At 55.9% G+C, this 23,288-nt stretch overlaps 2 protein-coding genes across 3 annotated transcripts; both read right to left on the bottom strand.

Moving 5' to 3' along the window:
* Positions 1-75: 75 nt before the first annotated feature.
* Positions 76-6,529, bottom strand: NAT16 (N-acetyltransferase 16 (putative)). Its single transcript, XM_064593204.1, is given in 7 exon segments — positions 76-645; positions 1,217-1,282; positions 1,284-1,406; positions 2,175-2,311; positions 2,314-2,573; positions 3,635-3,736; positions 5,044-6,529. Coding segments are annotated over 5 exon segments (1,152 nt in total). The 5' UTR covers positions 2,570-2,573; positions 3,635-3,736; positions 5,044-6,529.
* A 5,650-nt stretch (positions 6,530-12,179) lies between these two features.
* MOGAT3 (monoacylglycerol O-acyltransferase 3) lies at positions 12,180-23,282 on the bottom strand. Of its 2 annotated transcripts, none has more exons than XM_045875631.3 (8): positions 20,466-23,282; positions 19,164-19,455; positions 18,823-18,930; positions 18,666-18,736; positions 18,174-18,378; positions 17,694-17,868; positions 16,308-16,510; positions 12,180-16,217 (listed from the first exon to the last, which is right to left on the bottom strand). In XM_045875631.3, the coding sequence occupies exons 1-8, from the start codon at positions 20,853-20,855 to the stop codon at positions 16,063-16,065; spliced, it is 1,599 nt and encodes a 532-aa protein (XP_045731587.2). In that variant the 5' UTR covers positions 20,856-23,282; the 3' UTR covers positions 12,180-16,062. The 2 variants fall into 2 exon arrangements, with proteins under 2 accessions (XP_045731587.2, XP_054363643.1); XM_054507668.2 differs by lacking the exon at positions 20,466-23,282 and adding an exon at positions 20,086-20,382.
* Positions 23,283-23,288: the final 6 nt, after the last annotated feature.

Here is a 23,288-nt window from a genome sequence, read left to right as displayed (position 1 = left end):
GGCAGGGCTCTCTGGAGATCAGCGCCCGAGGGCAGATCTAAAGTGCTGCTTCTTTCCCCTCCGACAGGAGAGGCCCTAGCTGTCGGCCTCCAGCAGGTACTGCTCTGTATAACCCTTGACCAGCTCGAGCCCCAAGCCGGCCTGGCAGAAGTCAGCCAGCTGTGACCATAACTGGGGCTCTAGGAAAAGCTGGCACAGGACGATGAGGCCGGCGAGGCGCGGGGCCTAGCGCTGCAGGTGCCACAGAAGCTGGCTCTGCACCTGCACGCCATCGCTGCCGAAGGCGTTGATGTTGAGGTAGCGCCACGTGCAGTCACCGCCCTGCGGGATGGGGAAGGCGCGCGTGCACAGCGTGAGCACGCGCGGGCACGCGCGGCTGTGCACGCGCCACTCCAGGCCCTTGGCCGCCAGCAGGCGCGGGTTGCTCTCCCTCGGCCGGTAGGGCTGCCCGTCCTGGATGACGGTCCCGCCCGGAAGCTCGTCGCGCTGCACGGAGGGCGACAGCAGGAGGCGTGCCACGTCGCCACCAGCCTCCGACGATACGGCCTCGGTGGGCAGCCGCGAGAAGGTGCCAGAGACCCGCAGCACCGCGGGGTTCAGGGGTGAGCGCGGGGTGGGCGCGGAGGCCTGGAGAGCCCAGCGCCTCTCGGCGTCTTCACTCCCACATTCACACTTACGGGATCCCAGTAGGGCCCCTCGGGAGGACCAACCGTGCCGGGCCAGGTGGAGTGGGGTATGTGAAAGCCTGCCCCCGGCCCCCCGAAGGTAGCATGGAGGAACCAGGGGCGAGGCCTCGGAGTATGTGCCTGGATCCCCAAGGAGGGGCGGGTTCAGTGTGGGGCCTTGGGTCTCCGAGGGGAGGGGAAGGGTGGGAAATAGATCAGTCGGTAGGATAGGGGAAGCGGAGGGAAAGGACAAAGCCTCAGATTAGGATCTTTGGGTCCCTGAAGGGAGGCAGAATCAATAGAGGAGAGGAAGGGTCACGGAACTCCGGACGCCTGGGCTCCGCAGCCATCTGGAGTAAGGACTGAGGGTTTGACGGCTGGGAGTCGGGAGCTTTTTGACTGCCCCTGGGCAAAAGGGTCTGGGTCGGGACTGGGAGTCCGGGGCTGGGCTCACGCGCGCCCCCCCTCGGCAGAGCCTGCAGAGAAAGCAAGCCGGTGACTGGGCGAGGGGGGAGGACACCTGGCTAGCTGACCTCCCGAGTCCTTCTCACCTGCTTGGTGATTAGGCGGTATTTCTTCAGCTCCCGGGGGCCCAGCTGGTCGTCCCGGGTGAACCTGTGCCACCTTGACCCCCGGGTGCTGTCGCGCCACGCCCTTGCCGCGCTCCCAGGACGCCACGCGCAGCCCCCGCACCAGCGCGGTCTCCCGGGCGTCGATCACGTGCACCGACTCCAGCGCGATCTGCGGACTGACGCGGTTAGGGGGCCCTCCGCCCCTGCCGGGGCTCTCGGCTCACAGGACTCGCCTCTTCCCACACGCTGAGCACTCCGTCGTCACCACCCCGGGCGCCAGGCCAGACCCGGGCCTGCCCAGGGAGATCGCCTCAGCACTCGGGTCTCGAATTCCAGAGCCGGCAGAACGCCCATTCGTCCGGGTCTCGTCCACCTCTTTTTTTTTTTTTTTTTCCGTCCACTTCCTGAGATGCTCCAGCTCGGCTCGCACCAGGTCCCTGAGGATCGCCACACCCCCTTTCCCTGGCTCCACCCCCAGGAGCTTGCCACGCCCCCTAGCCCCTGCCACGCCCCCGCTGCTTCTTAGCTACGCCCCGACCCCCTCTCGGAGCCTGTGCCGCTCACCGCTTCCGGGTGCTCTTTGTGCGAGAGTTCAGTCCACTCGGGGGTCTTGACCCCACTCTTGCTCTCACCTCCAGTCTACCCTCTCTTGCCTGCTCTTTTCTGTTTATGCTTCTGCCCCCAGAAACTCAAATGAATCTTCAAAGACCGAAGCTGTCCCCAGTCCCGCCCTCCGGTTCCTCCGCTATTCCAAGTACTACACATCCTCCGTTCTACGCTCACTGGCTGGGCCCCTGGATCCGCACGCCCTACTCTTTGGTTCCAAAGCAGACCCACTCTTCAGCATCCGGACGAGAGCCTCGCCTCGTCTCCTTCCTAAGATCCCAGTCACCCAAATGTAGCTTCACCCCCTTTTCAGCAGGGCCCACGGTCTCACCACTCCGTTATGCTTGGCCAGCACCAAGGTGCCGTCGGGATCCCGGAGCCGGCTGTGGTAGAGGCTGAGAAGGTAGTCGAGGCCACCGTAGACGCCCCCAGAGATGGCCAGCACCTCCTCAAACTCCCGTTCTGTGCCACCACGAAGTCCAACGGCTCGGCCTTATCCTCAGGCCCCCATCCGGACCTGGGGTTGGCCCCCAAGGACTTGGCCTTGGCCTCAGGCCCCGATTCAGCCCCCAGGGTCTTGGTCTCAGCCTCAGGCCCGGATCCAGATCTGGACTTGGCAGCCGCCTCCTGTGGCCGGGTGTCTGAGTACGGCTCCGCATCTGGCTCAGCCTCCTTTTCAGGCTTAGGGACCTCTGAGCTGGCAGCACAACTAGCTTCCAACTTCATTACCCTGCAGAAAAAAGACAACCCAGTATTGTGGTCAGAGCCCCTGGTTCCACATGGGGCCCCCTACACACCCAGTCCCCACAGCCCTTTCCTCCACAAATACCCCTTCTCTTCTGCTCTCCACACAGACCCTGGGAATACAGGGCCTCCTGCTCCGACCAGCTCCCAGAGCTCCCAACCCTTCCAGGGTTGGGACCTCAGCAGTCACAAATCAGGAACCCCATGAGCTCCTCAGACACTGTCCCGAGATCTCCTTCGCCCCCAGTTGCTCCCAGGGACCCAGACAAGGGGCAGAAGGCCCTTGGAGGGGTCAAAAATTGAAAGGGTCCCCCCACCTCTCCAAGACCTCTGTGAGAACATGAGAAACCACCATCTCCACTCCCCCTACAAAAGGGGTCCCTGGGAAAAACAGAGGGTTCAATCCCCCCTTCCTACCACTGCCAGTCACAATCCCAGGGCAAAGGGGGGTGTAGACTCCAGATCTTCCCCCTATTGCCACTCCAGTACCCTCCACTCCCACCTCTGACACATATATTCAAACAAAAACCAGAGCGGACATGAGAAAATTTCAAGTCGTTCCTCCCAGGCTTATCAAACCCGCCTTTCCCTTCCTCCTTCCTCCTTCTCCATAGGGAGACCTGGCTCCACTCTAGGGCCAGATGATCATTTGGGAAAGGGCTCTGTTGGAGCTCCTGCAAACAGAATGTCACGTAGATCCCCTATGCCCCTCTTCCATTTACCTTCCCTCCAGAGAGTCTCTTCTGATTTTCTCTCTCCCTCTGTTCTTCTTTCTAAATTCTTCCTGTAATTCTTACCCTACCTCCTACTCAAGATTTTCTGTGTCCTTCCTATTCTCATTTTTGGGTTAACTCCTCTGGATCTGTCACCGTTTGGCCTCCAGCTCTTCTGTTTTCCCTGCCAGAGCCAGGGCCAAGAGAAAGCCCCCTCCCCAAGTCCTAATGACTCTTCATTTCCAGACCTCTCTTCTCCAGACAAACCAGATCAACCAATTAAATCCGCTTCCTCTCTTTCAGCCAGTTATAATAGTCCCTTCACATAACCTACCTTAAGCCTCATTAACCAACATCCCAGGAGACACATATATCAGCTACTTTGTGGGGGATCATGTTGGTTTGGTTGTTTTGTTGTTGTTAACAAGAACATGACCTAGGTTTGGGAGAGGGGACAAACAATGACACCAAGGAGTTTAGGGATGGTCTTAGCTTCCATGTCACAAACATAGCTTACATAAACACAGCATGCTTGCTATACAGTTAAAGCTTCAAAACAAGAGCCCCATTTCCCTCTTTCTTTTCAGCCTGATGCTGTTGTCTAAGGCCCTCCCAGGTAATCCTTACCTGGATGAGGTAAGACAGCATCAGGCCAATATCATCAGAGAAGAGGGGAAGCCAGACTCAGAGGATCTTAGAGCTCCTGCTAGAGCCACCAGAGACCTTCAGGTTCAACCCACTTCTTTCACAATGAGGAAACGGACACCCAAGGAGGTTAAGATCTGGCCTAAGGTGACTCAGCTTGGATCGAGCCAGGCTAAAGTTTAAGTTTTCCTGGCTCCCCGGCCAGTGGGGGAGACCTCTTTTTGGTGTATTTGGATCTCCAAGCCCAGGCTGAAGAGCAAGGATAGGAATTACTGGGTCCTTCCTTGGCAGGAGTCAAAGGTCCCAAGTACTAAAGGCTAAGAACCAGAAATGGGATGCTGGGAGGAAACCCCAGTGCCCTCCCCCCACTGTCAGCACTTCCATGCCAACAACAAGCCTGGGGCCAGCTCAAGCATCAGATTCCTTGTGGCAGGCTCTGGGGATGATGGGTCTCAGGAAATGAACAAGTTAGCTTGTGGCTTCCATCTACATTTCCAGGCAAACTCACCAGCTGTTCACGGGTCCCTGAAAAATACTAGCTGGTAGTTCTCTGCTGAGCTCAGCAACTCCCCATTGCCCCCAAAAGGGACAGAATGTGAGAAACTTGTAGACAAGGACACATCCAACTAATTCAAGACATTAGGCTTCCATTACCCTCCTTCACTTTCAAGATGGGGGAGACTCTTTCCAAAGGGTGCATCTACCTACATCTTGGATAAGGTTGTTTGTAAGGGGGTCACAGGAAAGAAGGAAGAGCTTGCAAATTCATCTCTCTCATTTTCTTTCTGGGCACTCCTCTACACCTATTCCCTCAGAATAGCGCCCTCCAACCTGGCTCCTTGAACTATCATTCCCATAAGGTGTCTAGACAGAGGCAGCCCTGTGCTTCCAGGGCACTGTGGGAGATGTAGCTCAGGCATCTCCTGGACCCAGCTCCAGGAAGAGGGGCAGCGTTTCCCTTGCCCTCCATATCCCCGCATCCTTGGATCCATTCTTTCAATCTTATAAATATGAATGATCACTCCGGGAGGGGATGATTACAGTCCTCGCTGGGCATGCTGGGAGGCCCCCACCCCACCTCCACCGCGCCCCACACACCTGAAATTTTGATGCCCTTGAGGTCGACAGCTTCTCGGAGCTGGAAGAGGGAGGAGAGGGAGCAGAGGGAGCAGAGAGCGGAGAGGCGGAGACAAAGACAAAGCTACACAAAGCGCCCAAAGAAGAGAGCAAAAAGGACAGGAAGGGAGGCAGGAAGGAGACAAAGGCGGACAGGGAGGTGTGGGGCAGGAGAGGATGGGAGAGAGGAGTGGGAGGAGGCACAGATACCAGACACAGACATGACACCTCGTGACTCGGGGTCCAGCGGATGCCAAAAAAGTCCTAGCACTGCACGCCCTCCCCAGGGAGACCTAAATAGAAAGCAACGATACACCTCCTTCTCCCCACGGTGGGCGAAGGGGGAAGGGGTCAAGGGGAGGAGAAAGCCAGAAAAAGAGTCTGGAAGAGAATAGAGACCTCGGGAACAGAGGCAGGGGAGTCAAGATGAAATGGGGCAGATGCAGGGGATGAGGAAGATAGACCAACGAGCGGTGGGGGATGCCCCAGGGCCACAGCCATGGATTAGGGGGCTGTCCTGGAGAGTCTTCCCCAATCTTTCCTCTGCCCCTTTCCAGGAGTGAGGAGTGGGGGCGGCAGGCGGAGAGCTTCCGAAGGAAGCTGCCTACTTGGCAGGGGTCCCCGTGGGCGCCAGGCTCTGGGGACAGGTGGGAACGCAATGGCGACGGGGTGGGGGGAGGGATGACGGACGGAAAAGTGCCTTTGAACATCTAGGCAAAGTCCCGGTCCCAGTTATCTAGGTCACCGGACCCGGAGGGGTAGGGCTGTAGGGGGCGCAGCGGCTGTCTTGCCCTGGGGGGCTGTGGCCTTCTGCTGCCCCCATTCCGTGGAGGAGGAGCACGCCAGCCCCCAGCCCCCAAGGCCCGCGGCCCCCTACCTCGCCGGATGCGGAGCCCGGGCCGGGATGCCGAGACACGGAGCCGGGCCGGCCACGCGGACAGCGAACGGTGCCGGGAGAGGGGTCACTTCGGAGCCCCGAGGGTCGAGTTCGGGTGACGCGCGGGGACCGGAGCAGTCCCAGCTCGGAGTTGGAGTGCGGGTGTGGGGTCTGCGTCGCGGCTCAGTCCCGCACGCGGGCGCGCGCTCCGGGAGGCTCGGGGTTCGGGGGCTGCCTCCCGCAGCGACGCTCTGCTGGGCACGGGCCGCAGCTCCGAGGGGCGGAGACCCTAGTGGCGCGGAGGAAACCCGGCCCGGATCTGGAGTGGACTCGGGGCGGCCTGGGGGCGGGGGGGGCGGAGAGCAGGTGCCGGGGGGGGGAGGGCGGCGTGCGGGCCCGGGAGCGGGCGCAGCTGGGTGACCTCAAGTCCCGCCGACGAGACTCCGCCCCTTGTCCCGGCTGGGCAGCGGGACTAAAGGTGGGAGGTGCCTTGGGTTTTGATGGAGGGGGTGACTGCTGGCTGAGTTATCGCCCCACGCCCCCGGCACCTCTACGCTCTGTCCTGGTCCCCCCTCTCCTTCCCCCGCTTTCGCAGACCTCCCTCTTCCAGGGGCCGCCCCCTCAAACTAATCCCGTTCCCCTGACCTCCCGCTGCCAGATAAGTCAGAGCTACTGGAAAGGGCACGCAGTGCCCTGGGGACCAGGTCGGAAAAACTGATGGAGGAAATTGGAAACCCTTGCAGATGGGGGTGCAAGGAGACACCCGGGGACAGAAGCAGAGAGGCTAAAGGGAGCGGAGCCAGGCCAAGACCGGCCAGAAGGGCCACCGCTCCCCGGGGGCACAAAGTAGCCTCGTCCCGCGGGTGCACGGGTGGGCTCAGCTCACGCTCAGCCGCTGGCCGGCAGGCAACAAGGCCCCCCGCAGGGCAGCACGCAGAAAGACTCCAGGTACACCCACGAACCCACCCCCCTCAGCACATGAACACAGACCTCTGCACCCACGCACGTCCTGAGGATCTGCATACATGGTTCTGCACCCATTGCTAAACCGGGTGGGTGGAGGAAGGGTGGGAGGGACAGCCAAGTGTGGACTTGGAGCACTGCCCCCACCCCAAGGAGCTGGTGGTCCAGGCTCTTAACTCCTGAGCACGTCCCCTCCCCCCGGAGATAGAAACCACCTGCTGTTCTACCCTGTAAGGAACCAGGTAAGTGCAGGATGTGAAAGTCCTATAGTAACTATAAAGTGCTGCAGGGAATATTAAGGTCTGCTGGGCATGGGGGCCCCTCTCCCTTGCCCTCCCTCCAGGGTCTGCCCAGCTCTCCTGCTCCCCCTTCCCACCAAAGTTGATTTCCCACCTAACTTTTCCCACTTTCTAAAAATACTTTCCAAGGTGATAACTCCATTACCTGCTAAACTGATCCAATGGGCTGTACTAATGTGATCAGGTGGAGGTTCGTGTCCCGTTCCTGGGCTTCCATACACATGGCCACCCCAAGGGTTAAATGGATGAGAGTCATCCCTGGAATTCTAGGCCCAGGTAGGCCAATAAGTAACTGACAAGTCACTTAACCTTCTTCTTTTTCTTGTCTTTTTAAAAAGTTTTTATTTATGTAATCTCCACACCCAATGTGGGGCTTGAACTCACAACCCCCAGATCAAGAGTTGCATGCTCCACCGACTGAGCCAGCCAGGGATCCCTCTTCCTTTTTTTTTTTTTTTCTTAATAGGACTTCCCCCTATTTCTGATTTTTAAAACTGCTAACACACTGCACATCTCACAAAGCTGCAGTTAAGGTGGGATATGCTCAATTGTGGGATAGCTCCTCAAAAAGTTATAGGTGTTGGAGGACAAAGTCAGGAGTGGCAGGAGGGAGATGCAACCATGCTCTAATCCCTCCCTTTTCGCTAGAAGCCTCGCCTTCTGCCACCAGAAATTCTGGGATTGGTCCAACGTTCACCACTTCTGTTCCCTCAGCCAATGAGAATAGAAAGTTTCCCGAAGTTGCTAACACTTCATGTCCCAGTCATGCAGAATGAAGAAGTTGCTAACACTTCATGTCCCAGTCATGCAGAATGAAGAAGTCGCCACTCATTGGTCCAATCAAAAACCATGTGGTTCCAGAATCACCACACTCAGACTGCTTCTGTCCCAACTCCCCTGGGAGATCAGGGGGTGGTGGTGGTAAGAGGTTGGAAGATGACTAATCTTCTGGCTACCCCTCCTGGGCAAGAGAGAACAAGAGGCTTTCAACATCCTTAAGTGCTTTGAGGATGCAGGGAGGGGGGCCATCACCTTGTGCTACTGGGCTTTAAAATCCGCCCAGGTTAAGACCGGTGGGGATGGAAGAGTGGAGTGATCTGCTTGCTGGTAGAGACATGAGAGTCCTAGCTTCACATGTCTGGGTTCCAGGTCCCCCACCCCCACCCCCTTCTGGTGGTGAGCCACAGAACCACCCAGAATGTTTGCACAGCACTTCGGTTTAATTTTCACAACACTGTAGGATGGGTGAGGCTGTTTAGTCACTTTACAAATGAAGAAAGTGGGTTCTGAGAAGTCCCACAATGTGGGCTAGATCCCATAGCTGGCAAGGGACACTATGAGGGCCTCTGGCTGCAAATGCAGACCCCACTGCCCACTCACCCCTCAAAGGTCAGATGTACTTTGTGAAAATGCTTTGCAAACAGCAAAGCACGAAATAAACGTCAGTGCTGTTAATGCTGGAGATTTCCCTTAGTTGCTCTGAATTTGGTAAACACTGTCTCGGACTTTGGGATCCATACTGGCTTTGACCCTCATGCTGGGCTTGTTTATTTGGGTCTTTTATATTTGGAAGTGCCTATTGTGTGTCTTCTCTCTGGACGGGTGTGCCTTACTGTCAGTTGGGTAGTATCATCACTCCCTGTCCTTTTATTTGGGCCCATCCTCAGCTGCAGGGCCCTCCCTATCCCCATCATCGTCTTTCACGGCTCCCCTTCAACAGACCACCTTGGATCTTCTTCCCTGGCCTCTGAACACCTCCGCATCCTGGGATTCTGATGACCAGGACTTCCTCCTCCAGATTTTTGGGTTTTGGGTTAAGGCAGACGCTTAACCAACTGAGCCACCCAGGCGCCCTGTTGTTAAAGCTATCTTTATACCTCTGGTACTTCATTCAGGTCTTGGCACACAGTAAGTGCTTAATAAGTATATTATGAAAGAAGGAATGACTTCAACTTAGTTCTAGGGTGGGGGAAGGTGAAACCACCTTTGATCATTTATCAAAGGTCACCCACTGGGTAGAGGTAAAACCAGACTCCTGGTATCTTGACCCCAAGCCAATGCACAACCCAGCCTCATGCTGCATTTCTAAAGGTTCAGTATGAAGGCTTGTGCCTAGAAGTCCCTGAAATTCCACATCTTCTCTCCCCACCCATCACCAGGTTCCTCTCTCCGGTCCACATGAACCAACATTGGTTGTAATGTCTGTCATTTATTTGCAAACATTAACGTCGCTTTGATGGGTCCATTTCTGCTCTCGAAGAGCTCAGTTGAGCTAGCCATCAAAAAAACCCCACCACTCTTATTCTAGAGACTATCTAACACACCCCAAAAATAGAACAGTATAATGAAGCCTCACTAGCCTATCATCAGCTTCAACAATTACCAGCTCAGAGCTGATATCGTTGGACACCGCAAGCACGCCGATATTTTGAAACAAGTTTCAGACCTCATATCATTTCTGGTATTTCAGTAAATCTTCATCACGGTGATAGGGATGGAATTGTGCCCACCCCCCAATTCAAATGTTGAAGGTGTGACTGTATTTGGAGACAGGGGCCTTTAAAAAAAATTTTTTTAAAGATTTTATTTATTTATTTATTTATTTATTTATTTATTTATTTGACAGAGAGAGACAGAGTGAGAGAGGGAACACAAGCAGGGGGAGTGGGAGAGGGAGAAGCAGCCTTCCCGCCGAGCAGGGAGCCCGATGAGGGGCTCGATCCCAGGACCCTGGGATCATGACCTGAGCCGAAGGCAGACGCTTAACGACTGAGCCACCCAGGCGCCCAGAGATAGGGGCCTTTACACAGGTGAGCAATGCTAACTGAGATCATAAAGGTGGGGCCCAAATCCAATAGGATTATAAGAGGAAGAGACACCAGAGATCCTTCTCTACCCTCAAATTTGCAGAAAAAGGCCTTGTGAGGAGGCAGAAAGAAGGTGGCTGTCTACAGGCCAGGAAGAGAGCTCTCACCAGAAACTGAATCTACCAGCACCTTGATCATGGACTTGTAGCCTCCAGACCCATGAGAAATAAATGTCTGGGGGCGCCTGGGTGGCTCAGTCTCTTAAGCAACCGACTCCTGATTTCAGCTCAGGTCATGATCTCAGGGTCGTGAGATCGAGCCCCACGTCCGGCTCCATGGACATTTAAATGCTTTAAAATTTTTCCTTTTATTTGTTGGTCTTCAAAATAAAAAGTTGATGCCTCAACAACTTTCAATGGTGATCAATTATTATTTTTAGAACCACTATGAACTCATGGGTTTTAAGCATGTTTAATATGATACAGTTACCGTCCCTTCCAGATGCTCAAGTTATCCAACTTTTTGGATAAACTGGTGCATCACAGTGACACAGAAGGGTTGTGATGGAGCTCTTAGGGATGCAGAGGTGGGATGCCCTGAACCAACCTGGCAGGCTGATAGGTTAAGGGAGGTGTCCTAGAAATGCCACCTTAACTGGGTATTAAAAATTCCCCTCCAGGAGCGCCGGTCTGGATCAGTCCTTAGAGCTTGAGACTCTTGATGTCAGGATTATGAGTTCGAGACCCACGTTGGGTATAGAGATTACTTAAAAATAAAATCTTAAAAAAAAAAAAATCCCCTCCAGAAGGATAAAGAAAGGCAAGGTCTCGCCAAGGGGGAGGGGACAGCCTGAGCAAAGCCCAGAGCAACAGCCTGCTTCACAAGAAGAAGTAGTTCTGGGTTGTACCCATCTTGTGGGCAGCGGGGGAAGGTTTTAAGCAGGAGTGACACTTTTGCCTTGTGAGTAGAGACAGCCCTCTGGTGGCCACATGGAGGATGACAGGGAAGGAAAAAGCCAGAGGAGGCATCAAGTTACTCATAAGGTTTCCTCAGTTCATATATTTATAAGTTAGACTCTTCCAGATCAGGAGGAGAAATCACAGTGTTGGGGTTTATCATTCGGCTACATTGGAAAAGGAGTGACACTGGGAAGTTCATTAACGGTTTTGTACTGTGGGCCCCAGACCTCTTGAAAATACAATAGACACTTCAGGAAGGTCTAGTGATCCATGTTCTTGTATCTATGCACCTGCCACGCACACTTCCCCAAGAAAAGATCCCGTAGTGAATGCTCACCACCACCCAACATAATTTGCACAAAAGACCATCTCTGGGGGGTTGTGCAGACCCCAGGCATAAGCAGAGGACTTCCGTGTGAATTTTTAAAGGCAGCTGTTGAGGGCTGAATTGTTGCCCCCCTCCCCACCTCAAAAAGATATATTGAAGTCCTAACCCTTAGTACCCGCAAAAGAGACCTTATTTGAAGATGGGTTATTTGCAGACATAATCAAATTAAGATGAGGTCATACTGAATAAGGGTGGGCCCTAATCGAATCTAGAACTGGCGTTCTATAAGGAGAGGGAGATTTGGATGAGACACAGAGGGAGAAGGCCATGTGACAGCAGAGACAGAGACTGGGTGACATAGGTGTGGGCCAAGGATTGATGGCACCACCCAGGGCTGGAAGAAGGGAGGGAGGGTTTCCCTTCTACAGGTTTCAGAGGGAACAGACCCTGCTGACACTCGATTCTGGTCTCCAGAATTGTGAGACAATTTTTGTTGTTTTAAATCACCAAGTGCGGGGCGCCTGCGTGGCTCAGTCGGTTAAATGTCTGCCTTTGGTTCAGGTCATGATCTCAGGGTCCTGGAATCGAGTCCCACATCAGGCTCCTTGCTGTGCAGGGTGCCTACTTCTCCCTCTCCCTCTGCCTGCCACCCCCCCCACCCCCCACCCCCCACCTGTGCTCACTCTCTCTGTCTCTGTCAAATAAATAAATAAAATCTAGAAAAAAACCAAATCACCAAGTGAGTGGTGCTTTGTTAGGAAACTAGTATATCTTCCTCTCTTCCCACAATGGATGCAACCCCCCCCCCCCCGGCTTCTGGCTCTGTGAAGGGAATTCCCATGCACCCCTGCCCCCCTCCCCCAGCTGGGCTTCCTGGTGCTGGGCACAATCTACAAATGACGCAGCTGGTTCCCTCTGCACAGGTCTCTTGGACACGCTTCATTTGTTCATGCCTGGTGCATGGCCATCACCAGAACACGGTCAAAATGCAAAAACAAACAAGACACACTTCCCGCCCTTAACATCCGCATTTAATAATATGAGATAAAAGATCGTGGATGAGGGCGCCTGGGTGGCTCCGTCGTTAAGCGTCTGCCTTCGGCTCAGGTCATGATCCCGGGGTCCTGGGATCGAGCCCCGCATCGGGCTCCCTGCTCCGCGGGAAGCCTGCTTCTCCCTCTCCCACTCCCCCTGCTTGTGTTCCTGCTCTCGCTATCTCTCTCTCTGTCAAATAAATAAAATCTTCAGAAAAAAAAAAAGATCGTGGATGAGCCATATGTTTGGGGTAACAGAACACCAGTCCACATAATGTGATGGTGCACATAATGCGGATCCCATAGTGTAAGGCTTGGGATGTGGCCATGGCTAGGAAAAGATTGTGTGGAAAGAGGTGGGCGAGATAAGAGTGACAATAACTAATGTTTGCTGAGCACCCTGCCAGGTGCCACGCTAAGCCCTTCCATGCATACCTCATTTCGAGCTCAGCGGGGACACTGTGGTGTAGATGGGAGGATTAGAGGCAGTGCGTGAACCTGAAGGTCCGCACATAGTGAGGGCTGAGCCCTGGGAGCTGAGCTGTGACTCCTTGGTAGGAGTTCCATCCATTCTCGACTTAGGAAGGAGGGCCGAGTCAGGGATGGCTGGGAAGCCGGGCTGGGCTCTGTTTGAAAGCTACCTCGAATGCAGGGCTGAGGATTTCACACCTTCTAACAACGAGAATCCAGTGACAGTGAGGATCCAGCAGGGAGAATTACATGAAGAAAGCAGTGTTTTTCAAAGAGCATCTTGACAGCAGGAGAAGGGGTTGGATGGGAGAGAAGAGGCAAGACCTCTCTGATTGCTGAGGAGCGGCTTCTGGGAAACAGGGGACTGATGTGCAAAGAGCCATTCTGAGTGTCTCACCTGGTATCTCAATCCAGCAGGGGACAATTGTCATTGTCCAGGGGTGTCACCTTCTTTTCTTTTTTAAAAGATTTTATTTATTTGAGAGAGAGAGAGCACAAGCAGGGGGAGGGGCAGAGGCAGAGGGAGAAGCAGACTCCCTGCTGAGCAGGGAGCCCCATGCAGGGCTCAATCCCAGGACGCCGGGATCATGACCTGAGCCACCCAGGCGCCCCAGGGGTGTCATTTCCAACTCCCTCTGCCCTGCATAGTCTTGCCAAGCCCTCAGCACTGATGACACATTCTGCTTGCTGCACCCCACCCCCAAAACACACATATGGATATGGGCACCCAGTCTCTCTCCCAGAGACAGAAGCCTGATCTTGAACTTCCTGTACCTTTCTGGTTTGTGTTGTGACATCTCCTCTCACCCAGATGTCTCCACATGAAACATAATGTTCCCTCTCAATTCTCCCTCTCTCCACCGGGATCAGACATGATCACTTTCTTGAGAAACTTGCCCAGTTGTTTTCACAAGTACTGGGAGCACTTTACTCCTTTTTACTCTAGGGCCAACCCAGTCCTTACTGTGCTTCTTGGCCTCTCCTGTTTCTCTCCAGCCTCAGGCCAATCCCTCCCATCCCCTGACTCTATTGGTCTTGGATTTCAGACAGGAGAAATGACTGATGGGGAGTGAAGTCCTCTCCTCCCTCTCCCCCAGTCCTCAAAGGTCCCACTCCTCACCTACCACCCAGCCCAACCTCCCCTCCCCAGAGATAGGCATCTACCACTCACAGGGGAGAAGGGCAGGGGGGTTCTTGGAGGAAGGCCCACAGCGATCTAATCCTCATACCACCAGCTCTTGGTGGCAGGTTCTCACTAGAAGTTGATGCCTTTGTCCCTCTGGGATAGAATCCAGAGAAAAACAGTTTGGGGCACGAAGTTCCAACAAGTAGGCGATGCATTCCAGAGGTGACCAGACCAGACAATATGCACCAAGCAAGACCACATATTCCAAGTAAATGATTGAGAAGATACTCTTGAGTCCCCGACCCATGACAAAGATTGGAATTTGGACAAGAAGGAGAGAGGTGTGGGGGAAGGACTTCTGAGCTCTGCGAGCCTTACCCTGGAGGGCAAGGCTTTTCTCCACAGGATCAGTGACAAAGGTTGCAAGACTCAAAGAGGTCAGCATGCCCCAGGGTTTGGGGGACGTGTCCACCAGAGAAGTCTAATGGCTAGATGGTAGCTGACTGGATGTTCCCATTCAGGAAAGAAGGAAGGACAAGTGGCTGCATTGAGCCCAGCCTATATTCTAATGGTATCCAAGCTAAGCATGTTCCAACCTGGAGCTGTTTATTTTCCATCCCTCTTTCTACTTCCCAGCCTAGAAAAGCAATGGGATTCCTAAGGAGAAATCCTATGTCGAGTGCCATGGGCCCAAAACCAGGGACAGATGATGAGGCAGAGGAATCTAAAAGAGAATACTCTGAAGAACCCAGGAGAGCCCCCCCCCCGCCCCGAGGCAAAGGAATCAGCTTGGAAGGTCTGGAGGCCCAGAGAATATGAAGCTATCCTAGGACAATGTCGTCAAGAATGTTTGGGATCCTCTTTCTCCTCCTCTGCCCCATACTCCAGTCCCTAGGGTTCAGTAACAGAGGCTAGAAAGGGAGGAGGAGGTGGGGGAAGAAAGAGGTCAGCTCCATCCCCTTTCTACTCCACCTTCCCCAGCTGCCCCTTCTGGTCAAGCAGGTATCCCACTTGCTGCCCTTGCTGGAGATGGAAGGTTCCTACCCTTGGATGAAGATCCAAGTGTGGATTACTACTCACGCTACATGTCTATGTACCAACTTAAGGTGAATGAAGAAATTACCACCTGTGACCCAGATAAGTCCCGGGGCTGCTCAGATTTTCCTCCAGGAACAACAACAACAACAAAATTCTTCTACTGAATGTGTTTTATAGGACAGTGGGAGACTAATACAGTTGCATTCCAATTACATTTCAGCAAGTTTTTCTGAAGTCCTGGATACAGACGCAAAGCCAGTCAGCAAACAGGACTGATGTTGTCAGGGAATGCTATGACCACATGAGGACCCTTAGACTGTCCGGTCTTACCCTCTCCTTGGACTGACACCTTGTCTGTGATGAGGAATGATGATATTTTGCCAATCTCCGTTCTAAGCCCTTACATCTTAATTCTTTGATCATCACAAGAGTCCTGTGCTTACTGAGCGACTGGGTTAATGTTGACCTAACACTGGGCTAGCAGCTGGGCTTCGTGCTGATCAAACAGGTCCCTGTTTCATTCATCTCCCAGCCACAAGGAAACATAAAGGATGGAGAGGGGTGCAGTAACAAGCTATGGACCAACGCTACCTTGTCTACCATCGGAGATCACTCCACTTCCCATATGGCCAGGAACCCTTAACCAAGCTCAGCTTTTGCTCAGGCTGACTATTCCACCATCCATCCTATCTTCTCCAGCTCACCCTGCAAAGCGAACCCCTCCCTAGAGCCGCCCGCCCCAACTTAATCCCAAGGCCCTACATCTCTTGGGGAAGCAGACACCTTCATTCACAGAGGGAGAAAGGGATCAGCAAAGGAAAGAGATGTACGCAAGGTCATGCAGCAGAATTAAGGCTTGCTGGGAGGGGAATTCCGATCCCCAATCCAAAGCAGCAGCTTCGCAGTACAGGAGAATGAGGGTGGATCATGCCTGGGCCCCCTTACCCCCAGAGCCAGGGTGCAAGCTCTGCAGGCATCAGATTCTACAACATAGTGGTGGGAGAGAAGGAGCAGTACAGAGAGGCAGTAGGTGGGGGGTCTCGGTGCCCTGGGCTGAGGGGCTCAGGGCTGGGGGCGGGGTGGGGGGGGACGGCAAGGGCTAGATAAAGGTGAGGTGAGTAGAAGCTGGAACACCGCAGCTTTCCTTGTGGTCCTCGAAGAGTTGCTCCAGAGCCTCCAAATAGAGCATGTGATAGTGGTCAACTTCCTCCTCAGTGGGGTCCAGGCGCTGGGGCACTGGGATGGGGCGGCCCACTGCAGGAAGAGGAGAGACAGAGGTTGGCGGGGGAGCTCTGTTGCCCACACAGCCGACAGCAGCTTTCTTGCCTGGAGATGGGTACTCACCCACAGTGGTGATGGGCCTGGCGAAGGGCACCAGGCCCCAGGAGTTGGCCGAGAAGAGCCCGTGGCCCCAGAAGATGCAAGGAACAAAGCCCATGATTTTCTTGAAGGTGATCTGGCACATATACTGCCAGGAGTTTGTGGCAAAAACCTTAAAATTAAAGACATCGTTCTCCCCAAAGGAGTACACAGGTACTAGGGAGGCCCTGGGAAGGGACAAGGAGAGAAAAGAAGGGTGGTCAGGCCAGTGGCTTTCAGAGCATCCCAAGACAGAGCCGCAAATCCCTCCCTACTTGACCCTTGAACAACATGGGGTAAGGGGCACTGACCCCCACCCCAAAAATCCTCATATAACTTAACACTCCCCCAAAACTTAACTACTAATAGCATGGCCAATAACAGTCAATTAACAAATATTTTGTATATGTACTATATACAGTATTCTTATAATAAAGTAAGCTAGGGGCGCCTGGGTGGCTCAGTCCGTTAAGCGTCTGCCTTCAGCTCAGGTCATGATCCCAGGGTCCTGGGATCCAGCCCCGTGTCAGGCTCTGCACTCAGCAGGGTGCCTGCTTAAGATTCTCTCTCCCTCTGCCCCTCCCCCAACTCATGCTCTTTCTCCCGCTCTCTCTCTCTTTCAAATAAATAAAATCTAAAAAAAAAAAAAAAATCATCAGGGGGTGCCAGGGTGGCTCAGTTGGCTGAGCGGCTAACTCTTGGTTTCAGCTCAGGTCATGATCTCAGGGTTGTGGAACCGAAACCCAAGTTGGACTCTGCACTCAGTGTGGAGTCCGCTTGAGGTTCTCTGCCTCTCCCTCTGCTCCTCCCTCCACTCACGCATGTACTTTCTCTCTCAAATAAATAAATGAATCAAATCTTAAAAAAAGGAAAATCATCAGGAAGAGAAAATACATTTACAGTACTATATTGTAAAAAAAATCCGTGTATAAGGGACCTGTTGCAGTTCAAACCCATGTTGTTCAAGGGTCAACTGTATACATTTTCTCATCAAGTCTCTGCAACTACAGCATTGTAGCAAGGTAAGTATTAGTCCTATCTCACAGAAACATGTCCAAGGTCTCGCCTTTGAGGTAGTGTCAGAAAGGGCTTTGAATCCAGGACTCCTGAGCCCAAGGTCCTGCTACTTGCACTATGATCCTGCTCTTTCAGAGAGGGCAGAAGCCTGGCAAAAGTGGGCACGGTGCTTGGCACAGAGAAAGTGCTCAAGTGTTGACATGCACCGGGGAGCACAGTGTGGGCTCTGGGGACACAGAGGCCCGGCTACAGGGACCTGGATGGGTAGGGACAAAAGAGTGTAGAGCCGCAGACACAATTTGAAGTTCTGACCATCAACAGCAGCCCCGGGCTGGGCACCTGCACCCCACTCACCCATGCCTCAGTGCCAGGCGCACGAAGCCTTTGCGATTCCGGAGAATGAGGCAGTGCTTTCCTGGGATGGCATACAGGGACTCCTGGGCACCCCCAACCATGATGATTACAGCCTGCCCGAGCCGGCGCTGTGACAGAACAAAGTCCAGGCTCCACCGGTTCACAGAACATATTCCTGCGTGTGTGAGGAGGTGGGGAACGGTCACCACGCCCTTCTGGGCTGCCTAGCCCCTCACCCACCCTTTAGTGAGCCCCACACCCCATTCCCTCCAAACCTGCCATCCCCACGCCCGTGTCGGTGTGACCTACAGTGCCTCTCCCAGCAAGGATGCAGGACATTTGCTGCAACCAGAGCTATTCACTGATGCCCACTGTGAGCCAGGCCAATGTTTAGGCCAGGTCCCTGTGGGAGGTGCGTGGGAGGCAGTCAAGGGTGGGCGGAGGGAACAGGTGCCTCATCCCACTCAGCTCGAGGCTCACCATAGGACATGATGTAGTCACGATAGATTGGGAAGTGGAAGAGGGAGGCCAGCGCCGCCGATGAGACCTGAATCCCCGGGAACTGCTTGGAGAAGTTGTTGGCCTCGGTGGAGAAATTGCAGAAGGTTCCGATGCACATGATCCCATGTGGGTGGCCACCCAGCACATAGTTCCGGTCAGGGGGCAGCTCGGCTGTTTTCACCAGCTTGGGGCAGAGGGGATTAGGTAGGATGAGGGGAAAGAGGCGTGGAAGGCAGGACACCAGCTGAAAAGAGTTGCCCTCCACCCTAACCGACTTCAGAGTTCAAGGTCCTTGAATGGAGTGCGCAGCACAGAGAGCCTACTCTGGAACACCACTCGGCAGCCCCTGCCCCATGCCCCACTGTCTGAGTTTAGGGAGCCCAGGGTGCATAGGCAGGGGTGAGTAGGGGTGGGGGTGGGGGTTGAGGAGAGGGAGGAGGAAGACTGTCTCTGTGGAGGGTAACCTGTCACCTTGATAGGATAATAATCCCTGGCGTGTTTCCACACGGCCCAGTTCCTGGTCCACTCAAAGCGCCTTCCACCTTGGGGCAGAGAGATGCTTTGAAGAATTTCTGGAGGCACCTGGCCACCATCTCCGCTCCTTGGGCACATGCCCAGCAGCACTCACCTTGGTTAGGCGTGTCCCAGTCCAGGAGGAACCACACCAAGTAGAGAACAGAGACGGACCAGAATGACGTGAAGAGGAGGAAGAGGACAAGAAGGGAGAAGAAAGGGCCTGTGGGAAAGATGACAAAGAAGAGTGCATTAGCTTTGGAAGATGGGTCATTCCATGCAGCGGCTCTCTCCTCCCCCCTCACAGATGGCTGGTGTGTACCCAGCCATCTCCCAGCCTGAACTCTGGCCCTCTCCTGGTCCCTTTGCCCTTAGGCACACAGGCAAATGGGGCCCCAGCCTTTCTCCCCCAGGTCCCTGCTCCCTTTGGGGACCCCAGGGCACCAGGCCTCTCACCCATGAAGAGGAAAGTGAGCACGTATTGGTAGGCGCTCACTACTTTTGGCCACTGTTTCTGCACGGATTCCATGGTGGGGTCGCGGCGGGGCTGTGGAGACTCCTGTCCCAGTCGTTGCCCTCTGCCAGCGAGGCTCCAGGGCCCGGAGCACAAACGAAGAAGGTTGGGCTCTCCCGGGACTGCGGGTGTGTTGCGCGTGTGTGTGGATCCGGAGCCCCAGACGTCCCCAGAATAATCTTTGAACTGCAAGCGTTGGTCGGTTTGGGCTGGTCGCTGGGCGGAGCTGGGAGGCTGCAGGGAATAGGTGAGGGATATAGTGAGTGTGCCAGCCGTCCGGGAACCGATGTGGGGAGGAGGCTCAGAAGGAGCCGGGGAGCCCGCCCACCGGGTCCCAGCCGCGGGCGGGGGCCAGAAGCTCCGCTGAGACCGTGGGATCTCCAGGGCGGCCGGGCACGCCCCCGCTGCGCGCCCCGGATCTGGGTGCAGGTCTCCGGGAGGGTCAGGATCACCCGGAGGCACGGCCCCGCACAAACACGCACACACCGCAGCTCCGTTGCCACGTTTAATCCCCCCCCCCCCACGGCCGCCGCGGGCACCGGGAGGGCGGGGGCGGCGCGCCCAGGCGAGGAGGGGGTGCGGGTGGGCCGGGAGGCCGTGGCGCGCCTCGCGCTGCTCGAACAGCTGCGCGAGAGCGCGTGCAGCGCGTCCACCTGCGCCCGGCTGGGCCGCGGGCTTCGCTGCACCGGGATCGGGGCCCCCACGGTGGGCAGAACGGGACGCCAGAGGGGCGGTGGTTGGGCTCTCCAGCCCGTGCCCTTCCCGCCCAGCCGCGCGACCGTCCGGGACAGGGTTCAGGGCCGGGCCGGTTGCCAAAGGGGATGAGGCGCGGCCAAGGCGTGGCCAGCAGGCAGGGACCTTCACCTCCTGGCGCCGGGAGCGCGCGGGGCCGGAGCTCCGCGGGAGCCGGTGCGCCGGCGGGGAGCCGAGGGGGCAGAGGCCGGGGCTCGCCGACGGTGTGCACGGGCGTGCGGAAAGGCAGGAGGAGGCCCAAGGGACCTGGGAACAGCGGCAGGGCCACGCTCAGCAGCGGCTGCAGCGCCTCCCGCGCGCTCCGCAACCGCGAGCCGGGAGGGTTCGGGAACTGCTGGAGGAGCTCGTTGCCCCGAAAGAGAAAGCAGGGCACCAGGGAGGCCCTGGGGGAGAGCCGAGGCGCGCCTGACTCCGGGTTTCGCCGGCGCGCCACGCTCCTCCGCGCCAGGGTAGCCCGCGAGCGTCCCGCCCGGCCACTGCGGCTTCCTCACCCTTGTTCCCGCGCCAACGCGACAAAGCCCTTCTGATTCCGGATCCACAAAATCAGCTCGCCGGCTTTTGCTTCCAGCGCTTCCAGGGGCCCTCCCAAGTCCAGGACCGCCACCTGGCCGCCCCCAGGCCGGAACAACAGACAGGCAGCCGCTGGCCTTGTCAGCGGGCACCAAAGCTGGGGGGAGGGGAGAGGGGGCCCAGATGCCTGGGTCTTTGAGAAAAGGGGGGGGAGGGTGCCAGGAAGGTAGAGCTGGGACCAGGAGCTCCCACCCCCCCCACCCCAGGGATGTGGGGGGTGACACAGCAGGGACTGGGGGATCTCCCCACTTCTCACCACTACACATGATGTAGTCTGGGAAGAGAGGGAGGTAGAACCAACAAGGCAACATGAGGAGGTGTGGCCGGAGGCCAGGTTAAGAGGCTGGAGAAGCCGGTGGCCTCCGCGCAGAAGTTGCTGAAGGCCCCGGTGACCAGGACCACGTGAGGGTGGAAGCTGAAGAGGTAGTTGCCAGAGGGATCCAGTTCGGCGGTTTTAACCAGCTGGGGGCAGAGGCAACATACTCCACTCTGACCGTGAGATTAGACTTTGGGGGGTAACCAGAGAAGAGTCTATTCCAAAGCCTTGCCCCCACTCAGCACACCACTCCTGGATGGCCTCACCAAGACAGGGACACAATGTGGGAAATGTCTCCAGATGGCCCAGCTGCGGACCCAGGCAGATCGTCGGCCTCCTGCCCTCGGCGGCGTGTCCCTGCTCAGCTTAAAGAGCAAGGAGCAGCGAGGCCAGGCACACCTGGGCTGGAGGATGGAGTGGGGGATATTAAGGACCCAGGCATTTAAGTCCCCAGTTACCTGCCTCTGCCCTCTCGTCCCTGTTGGAGGCCCTCTTGCCCAGCTAATTCCTTCTCATTCCTTCAGCAGCCCCCAGAGAGCCCTGTCCTGCCTCCCTCCTGGTAACAGGGAAGCAGAGTGCCAGGTGCTGAGCCTCACCAAGCCCCAAGTAGGAGAAGACCCATCGCAGGACAGCAACCACTTGAAGACCCCGGCAAGGTGGCTGGAGGAGGCTGGCATACTGTGGAGGCACATCCCATAGGGACCACCGTGGGCTCTTAAGTACACTCCCTGTGGTCCAACCCCCTCGCCCTGACCCTTGGCCCTGGTTTGGCTCCTGTGTCCACCCCCCTTGCTGACCTGAACCCTGTACCCTTGTGAGCCCCAGCAAGAAAGGGTTAACGACTACCCGAGCTCACAGGGTTGTGACCAATAGGACCAAACAGAAATGCCCAGGGGCGTGGCCAGGAGCCTGGGAGTGAGGGTGTGTGGACCTTGCGAGGTCAGGACCTTGGGCCTCTGAGGGGCCTCTGAGGAGCTGGCTGGCAGAGGTCTGGGAAAATGGGGTGTTGCCAGGCTGGTATGTACCACGAATGGCAGGGCTCCCCACACAAGTGAGAGCAGCTAGAAACCCCTTTTTGCCCTGGTCTGGCCCCTAAGGAGTAGCTTGGGCTTCTGTGGGGAGACATTCCAGCAGGAATGGCCAGAAAGGCCAGCAATTGGCCAGCCCAAAAGGGCACACCCTCCAAGTATGCGGGGACCAGTCTTCACATGGCCGGGGCCCTCCCCAACACGGGCCAGAGCTGTGGACCCTCTCCGGGTCAGGGAATGTCATTTCTTTAGGCGAGTCTGACATACATCTTCTGTCCCATTCTCTCCTGGCATAAAATACTTTCCCACGTTCCCTCCTTCATGGCGATTTTCTGGCTAAGGTCTACCCCAGCTGTGAGCCACAAGAAGCCAGCTGTTGTTCTCATCAACTCTAACCCTGTGACAGGTGCCCAGCAGGTGAGGGATGCTCAGTAAATGAGCATGGTAGGAGACAGGATGAGCCAGCATCCAATGCCACGCAGGCTGGCTCACCCTTTCTGTCCTGCCCCCTGCTTCACTCTCCTGTGGGCTGCCCCTCACCCCACCCCAGGAAGTAATGTCTCCTGTCCCTGCTCAGCCTACTTCCATCCGCAGGGAGACTGGGTGAGATGCACTGAAAAGTCTGGCCAGAGAGATGCTCAGTCCACACGGAAGGGGGACCAGTCCCACCTGTCAGGAAGGAAGGCTTCACAGAGGTTTTCCTGGGAGTCCAGGCAATAGCAAGAAAGGGGTGGATTGCATGTGAGATGTTGGAGGCAAGAAATGCCCAAGGACCAGCAAATGGGCCCATTTGGTTTTCAAAAGGCTTCTGCAGGGGACCAGTTGGGAGAGACATTCAGGAAGGTAGGCTGGTGCTAGGACCTGCGAAGGATCAAGCTAAAGGAACATGGCCTGAGGTCCTCAGGGTGCCTCCAGGGGTTTCGCTGGCTTAGCAAGAGCTTGATGGCCCCCCAGAAGCTGGAAGACATCAGCTCTCAGGAGGTCTCACCTCTTTTTCAAGGCTACTTTCTATTCCCCTCTTCCAGGAAGCTTTCTTGGGATGACCCTCCAAGGCTTCCCTTTTCCTGATCCTCCCTGACGAAAGCTTGGGTCCCAGAAGCCCCCTGTGTCTTCCCTTGGAACACATGCTTCCAGGGGGCCTCCCTTCCCTTAGCACTGTCCCCAGAGGCCAGCTCAGGGCTCTGCCACCCCCTTGCTTCGTGCAAGGAAGAAGATGCCCTCAAGGGATGAGAGCGCGTCAGGGAGAAGAGGCTGGGGGAGGCCAGGGTGGGCTTTCACCTGAATCTAAGTGAAGCCCTGGGTGCCTGGCCCTTCTCAGGCTCCCCCGCAACCCCTAGGCAATACAGCAGAGTGAGAAATGGGATCCAGGGAAGCTTCTCGGTTCCCACGCTGCTCTACCA

This window comes from Mirounga angustirostris, unplaced genomic scaffold, assembly GCF_029215605.1.
Source record: "Mirounga angustirostris isolate CCGP_5_RB_7025 unplaced genomic scaffold, mMirAng1.0.hap1 SCAF_5, whole genome shotgun sequence".
Taxonomy (NCBI): Eukaryota; Metazoa; Chordata; class Mammalia; order Carnivora; family Phocidae; genus Mirounga; species Mirounga angustirostris.
This window is presented reverse-complemented; position numbering and strand designations above follow the sequence as displayed.